This window comes from Phoxinus phoxinus (assembly GCF_949152265.1).
Source record: "Phoxinus phoxinus genome assembly, chromosome: 22".
In the NCBI taxonomy this organism is placed as follows: Eukaryota; Metazoa; Chordata; class Actinopteri; order Cypriniformes; family Leuciscidae; genus Phoxinus; species Phoxinus phoxinus.
Window position 1 is genome coordinate 28,668,925 of NC_136897.1, and position 7,500 is coordinate 28,676,424.

At 35.2% G+C, this 7,500-nt stretch overlaps 2 protein-coding genes across 7 annotated transcripts in view; one reads left to right on the forward strand and one right to left on the reverse strand.

Moving 5' to 3' along the window:
• The window catches only part of trappc10 (trafficking protein particle complex subunit 10), a 27,884-nt gene extending 21,449 nt beyond the window's left edge, over nucleotides 1-6,435 (forward strand). The window contains exons 20-23 of the mRNA XM_079598463.1: nucleotides 1,464-1,628; nucleotides 1,953-2,133; nucleotides 3,162-3,353; nucleotides 4,888-6,435. Coding sequence (XP_079454589.1) covers nucleotides 1,464-1,628; nucleotides 1,953-2,133; nucleotides 3,162-3,353; nucleotides 4,888-5,129 — 780 coding nt within the window. The 3' untranslated portion in view covers nucleotides 5,130-6,435. The remainder of the gene's footprint in view (nucleotides 1-1,463; nucleotides 1,629-1,952; nucleotides 2,134-3,161; nucleotides 3,354-4,887) is intronic.
• Nucleotides 6,436-7,373: 938 nt separating this feature from the next.
• cp110 (centriolar coiled-coil protein 110) overlaps nucleotides 7,374-7,500 on the reverse strand; it is a 10,172-nt gene continuing 10,045 nt past the window's right edge. For all 6 annotated transcript variants that reach the window (XM_079598609.1, XM_079598606.1, XM_079598608.1 and 3 more), the window contains one exon: nucleotides 7,374-7,500. This exon is cut by the window's right edge and continues 229 nt beyond it. The gene's annotated coding sequence lies outside the window, so the exon portion shown is untranslated.

Consider the following 7,500-nt stretch of genomic DNA (forward strand, 5'->3'; position numbering starts at 1 on the left):
CATACACACTCTCTGATTGGCTCGTGAGTCGCATACACACTCTCTGATTGGCTCGTGAGTCGCATACACGCTCTCTGATTGGCTCGTGAGTCGCATACACACTCTCTGATTGGCTCGTGAGTCGCATACACACTCTCTGATTGGCTCGTGAGTCGCATACACACTCTCTGATTGGCTCGTGAGTCGCATACACACTCTCTGATTGGCTCTGGATGATGTCTGCCATATTTATTACTAGGGCTGCACAATATATCGAAACATCGTGATATGCATATCACAACGGCTTGTGAACCCATGTTCACGCACGTGTGTGTGTTGTTTAATGCAATGTTTTTGGTATGTATATGTGTGTGTGTTCAATGTTCAATTTATTTATAAAACACATGTGTGACCCTGTGACACAACAATATTTATAACCACATTAAACAATACTGGAGTTTTCACCAGATGACTTAAATATTTCTGTTTGTAAAAAGTTGATCATTGTGGTGATTGCACCTGTGTAGAAAATAACTAGTTTATTTATTATTATTATTTAAAAGCTGAGAAAACTCTGAGGACCATTTTTTTGTGGTGCCAACCATCCTTTTAGGCCCGAGTGATTTCGGAAAAAAACTTGAAAAATGTGTTTACACTTTTGTTGACTAGTGAACGAATTCAAAGCTCTTTCATAAAGTTAAAAAATAAATAAAAACAAGACCATAAAATGGTAATAATTATGATTTTGTGAGTATTAAATAAATAAAAATACTATTGTACTGTAAAATTACAATACTCTTACATCTTAATTTCTTCATCATCCAGATTTTTTGAGCTTTTATTTTTCCTACAAATAAATATCAAGAATAGTCAAAAGTCAAATATATATATATTTTACACATTTAAGATAAAAAAAAACGTATATACATGACAAAACACAAGATTTCTAAAATGAAAACCGAAAATATGAAATTAAAAACTAATTAAAGTATTAATAAAAGCTATAATGGTATCTGACTGATAGTAAAAAAACACAGACTACAAAATAAATTAAATAAATGTACTGGTCAGTGCAAAACATATTAAGCCATATAGCAATATATATATATATACATTTATTTTTATGAATTTTTTCTCTCACATGTTTTATTACTAATGTGCGTTCTTGAACGAATCTCTCGAGTGAATGATTCAATGGCAATTACATGTTCTCACTTGTCGCCACCTACTGGTGTAACGGTGTAACTGACACACACTTTATATGAAGTTTCATTTTAAATTGACTCTATTTTGATCACTAGCGTAGACATCAGTGTTTATATCTGAACTATAACCTTTATCCAGAACTTCTGTGATGATATGAATGATTGTAAGACCGAAATTATGATTCTGTGTGTTTAAAAAGACAGTTTCATATCTATACATGACAACGACTCTATCTGGCTCAGAACTCAGAACATCGAAGTGTGTGTGTGTGTGTGCAGGTGGTGTTCAGTCAGCAGTGTGTGTTCAGCGTGTGGGAGCTGCGGTGGAGCGACGCCCCTCCTCTCTCTCTGCAGTGTGTGTTCTCGGCCAGCTTCGCTCCCGCAGACGCGCCGGACGCGGATCTCAAACCCTACAGCTACGAGTTCAGCGTGGAGCGCGTCTCAGTGAGTCTCGTTCTCTCACACACTCACCTTTCGTTTAATATCCAGCAATATTATTCCTCTGCACTGACTCCATTATATGAGAACCGAGCTGGACGATGACATCACGGTTTATCCAGAGCCACCATATATATAAATGAACTAAATTAATAACTTTTTTACAACAAAACTGAACCATCACTGGACTTACTGTGACGCTATTCTCTTCTGGAAACACACTTTGTTGCATTATTTTCCTGTTATCTCTGTAAAGCTGCTTTGAAACTCTCTGTATTGTAAACATGCTGTATAAATAAATGTGTGTGTGTGTGTGTGTGTGTGTGTCAGACTTTGTACAGCGTGCGAGCGGAGATCCGTCCCCCTGCTGGCGAACAGCACTGTCGCACCGGCGCCCTCTGCAGGCTGGAGGTGTCTCTCACACGCCTCACTGAACCCAGCGACGCGGACCTCGAGGACGAGGAGCTCAGCGAGACCGAAGGCCTGCGCACGTCCAGACTCATGTATGAAGGTACGGCAGATCCGACACACACACTCGCAGACACAAGCGCTTCTTCAAACTGTTAGGTTAATGGAAAAAATCGTAAAAAATGTCAAATTAATAAATAAATCATTTTAAAATATTACAAATATAAATAAATCACTGACCAAAATTTGTATCTTACTGTATTTTACTGTATTTTTCCAAACTGGGGTTTGTGAGGTGATGGAAAAACTAGAAATTAAGTCAATTGTAAAAATGTCAAATTAATGGTTAAATCGTTTAAAAATATAAGAAAAAATGATTTAGTGATTTATTTATACTTGTAATTTTTTTATTTTTTTATTAGTTAATTCTTATGATTTAATATATGTTTTTTTTTTTACAAATTGTTAGTGATTAATTGATATTTGTAATTTTTTTTAATGATTTATTAATTAATTTGGCATTTTTACGAATTAATTACTTTAGTTTTTTTTCATTAACTCACTAACCCCAGCTTGAATAATATACAAATATAAATAAATCACTAAATTAAATATTTTGTTATTCAAGGTGGGGCCAAATTCATTAATAAATCATTTTAAAATATTACGAATAACAATTAATCACTATTTTATATATTTTCCTGAACCTCATGTTTGTGAGTTAATGAAAAACAAACAATAATTTAATCGTACAAATGTCAAATTAATTAATCAATTATTTTAAATATTACAAGTAAAAATAAAACATGAAATATTTCATTTGTTGGCCTGCATGTCATGTGACCATTAACCAGAGAACCGTGAACATGTGATCGTGTTTTTAAATCAATTTAATATTTGAACCCAAAGGTATCAATTATTTTCCCATCATTCCTGTGGAATTGTTTTGTATGTATTTTAAATGTAAATTATTTAGATATAAAACTGCAATAATTATCTGCATTATAATTAAGAAAAATTTATAAAATATTCGAAGGACGTCAACTTTCCAGATGAACACATTTTTATATTTTTATATCATCGTTTTGAAAACTTAAAAAAGTTTGTGTGTGTGTGTGTATGTGTCTGCAGTGATTGACAACCACAGTAACTGGGCGGTGTGTGGCAAGAGTTCAGGGGTCGTGTCTATGCCGACGGCTGCCATGGCGACACACAAGGTTCACATGGAGGTCATGCCACTGTTCGCGGGTCAGCTGCCGTTCCCCAACATACGCGTGTTCAAGTACCGGCCACATCACGCCAGCGTCACACAGCCCGACACAGGTCAGCGCACGCACACACACACACACACACACACACACACACACACACACACACTCACACACTCACACACACACTCACACACACACACACTCACACACACACACACACACACACGCACACACACACACAACACACACACACACACACACGCACACACACACACACACACACACACACACGCACACACACACACAACACACACACACACACACACGCACACACACACACACACACACACACACACGCACACACACACACACACACACACACTCACACACTCATCCTCAGCCACTGTGTCTGTGAGCGGTGTTGGAGGATTTAATACCAATTTATATAAAAAAATTCATTCAACTTAAACAGTTCAATTAAAAAAATTATATATGCAATCAAATGAAAATATAATTCCTTAACATCAAAACATTGCATTTTTACTATTATTATGATCATTTTTATTTAAAAAAAACACAACAGAATAATCAAATTAATTCATAAAGCTTGAAGAGTTTAATAAAAAAAATTTTTTAATATGCTATCAAATGAAAATACATCAAAACAATTAATTTTTATTATTATTATTTTATTTTTTTATTCAGTTGCTGGAGGTTTACTGTATTAAAACATGAATGTGTGATATTCTTTCAATTATATTTGAATTAATTGTATTATTATTAATTTGAGAAGTATATTGTCCTCATTTCTTATGTTTTTTTATTGAATTTTTTTTCCGCATTCATCAGTTGTGTTTGAATACATAATTTAACAGACTTTTATTTTGGCGGTTTGCTGTGAATCATCTGAGTGAATCGGTTCATTCGGACAGTTCGTTCAACTTGATTTTTTTTATCAATTTATTATATCTTTATTTTTTTATTCAGTACTGCACAAGGTTAACTCTATAAATTAAAACATGAATAAGTGTGATAATATTTTAATTGTTTCTATTTGAGTATGTTTTTCTTTTTCTGTCATAATTTAAGGGGCTTTTATTTTGGCGGATTTCTCTGTGTCCGAATGAACCGATTCACTCAGATGATTCAGAGAGAGACAAACGGGCTTCTCTACAAACCGGCAAAATAAAAGCCCCTTAAATTATTATGTATTCAAATACAATTTATTTTAATATTATCACACATATTAATGTTTACATTCATAGTTAAACTTGTGCAGTACTGAATAAAAAAATAACATAATAAATTATTTTAAAAAACACAGATCAATCAGAGAGTCTGTTCGGCTTGATTTTGAGTGAATCGGTTCATTCGGACAGTCTGTTCGTTTTTATCAATTTATTATGTTATTTTTTTATTCAGTACTGCACAAGTTTAACTCTATGAATGTAAACGTTAATATGTGTGATAATATTAAAAGAACTTGTATTTGAATACATAATTTAAGGGGCTTTTATTTTGGCGGTTTGTAGTGAAGCCCGTTTCTCTCTCTGATTGATCGGAGTTAACGTGTTGATTGGTCCTGACGTGTGTGTGTGTGTGTGTGTGTGTGTGTGTGTGTGTGTGTGTGTGCGTGTGCTCCTCAGACTCGTGTGTGGAGAACGACAGTGTGTCTCTGCTGGATAAAGCTGTGGAGGATCATCTGGACACGGCGAGTCTGCGCAGTCGAGGAAGCGTCCAGTCTCTGGGCGAGCAGCCGGCGCGCGGCGTCCCGATGCCCAAACGCCAGGCCTTCGCCGCGGGACAGGTGTTCACCGGCACACAGGGCCGCCAGGTGCTCGTGCTGCCCGCCAGCGACCAGCACCTGCTCGAGCTCAACGTCACATGACCCCCACGGGCCGCCCTCAGTGGACGGGAGACGGGTCACATGTGTGACTGGAGCCTGACACTCTTACTCCGTCACACACGTAATGTGAGAGACACATCCCATAATGCCTTGCAGCCCCTCCTCTCCGTGCTCAGGTGTGTGTGTGCGTGTGTGTGTGTTCATGATGAGAGCGCCACCTGCTGTACATACTGTTCAATACATAGAGGATATTTAAAGAGAGCAAACTCTGCTTCACTGGGATTTCGGGATTTAGATATTCAACTTTTTTATTTTTTGAAGGGGAAATGATGTCGTTGATGTTACATTTGCGCTAGTGTTGTTTCGAACACGCCCCTTCCTGCTGACATCATATGATTGATGTGTCGCCCGAATGATCACGTTCACACACACACACACACACGTTGTGACGAACGGTCATATTTCAGTCCACGACCACAAGCTTTACTTTCTGTGTTTTTTTGCATTTTTACTGTTTTCATGAAAATGTAAATCCTGTGTGTGAAAACGATACATTGTAAATCAATGTCATTTATAAATTATAAATATAATTATTTTTATTTGTCATTCATAAATTATAAGTAAACATCCAACTGGTTGTATTTGTTATAATGCCAAAAAATGGATTTTTATATTAAAATTATGAATTGAATATATATACACACACACACACACATGAACAAGGAATTCTTTTGCATAGTCATCATAATTTTGGGGTAAAAAATATGTGTCATTATCATAATGCACAAAAAAAAAGTTAAAAAAAAAATTGTACAAAGAAGTCTTGATTTTGGGGTGAAATATGAGCTGTTGTGTGTGTGTGTGTGTGATGATGATGTCACAGATGGAAGTTTGAGCCTGTAAACACTAAGGAGTGTGTGTGATTTAATGAAACACACACACACACACATCTCTCCTGATGTCCAGCGATGGTGGCGTTCAGGAGGAAGTGATGCGTTTCTCTGCTGTGAGTGGTGTCTCTCTGTCTCGTGTGTGTGTGTGTGTGTGTGTGTGTGTGTGTGTGTGTCCTGAGAAGACCTCGTCTGAGAGGCCAACACTGATCAGCTCTCGAGTTCGTCCTCTGCTCAGTATTTATTCGGCTCGGATCGGGATCCGGGGATTCTGGGAAACTCTCGCACACGTGGGACTCGGCCGGTGACGTCACGGACAGCCTCTCGCGCTGTTCGTCTGTACATTGTCAATCAAACATCACAGATTGTATTTAGATTATTTAAATGAGAAGAATATGTACGCATTATACAACTGAAAATATACATATGTTTTAAAAGGGTGTTTGTTGTCTTGTTTTTCTATTAAAGAAACGTTTGTTATTCTCCACATTCAGGATTCTGGAGCGTTTGCAGATCCTTTTGCATAAAACAACACGGACAAAATATTAAAACCAGTGTTTAATATTTCTGTGAAGGACTTTCAACTTAATTTTGTAACAACGTAACGGATTAATCCATTATGATGTCAGTCCAAATGTGGTTCATGCATTGATACTCGTCATGAAAAAATAAAATAATATATATATATATATATATAAACCCCAAAAATAAAACACTCAAAAAAAAAAAAAAAAAAAGAATCACAAAACTAACTTTTTACTTAAATTGACATGATTTCATGAGCAACGTTAGACATTTATTAATACTCATATTCATTATAAAATCATCCAAATGTTTTTTTTAATGACACAAATTTTTAATGCTTGTTTATAAAATGTAAAAGCTTCAGAAGTCGCATCAATATGATGACATCACTGAATGCATATTCATTTAGTTGCTTCAATAATTGAGGGTGAAACATGAAAACAATTCAGATTTCTGTTTTCTTGTGATGACTGTGCATCATTTATCTAAAAAAATGCTTTAAAAATCTATTGTTTTAATGTTTTTGTTCGTTTGAGAACATTATTAAATAGGTAAATTCAATGAATGACCCCCAAAAAAGTCCTATCACCCAAAGAAACATTTTTTCTAAGAAAATCATATTTAATGACTCCCCAAAAATAAAAGCATTAAAAAAAATTAAAATAATAATGCACTCAAAAAAAAAAAATCGAAAAATCGAATCAACTCATCAAACAAATACTGATAAAAAAAAAAGATCATCACAAAAATAAAAGACTATCCAATAACAAAAAAATAAAAGTATTCAAAAAATAAATAATAAAAAATCGGGTAAATCCAAAATAAGTAATTAAAAAAATGTATTGTCGGTTTGAGGAAATAAAATACAACATTTATTATGAATAATTTATTAAAGTGTACAAAGACAGAAAACCAGCAATAAATGCACTTGAGAACGTCAGCACCTCAGAGGAAACATAAATAACACACTCTGTAAAGTTGTCTGAACACACTAATAT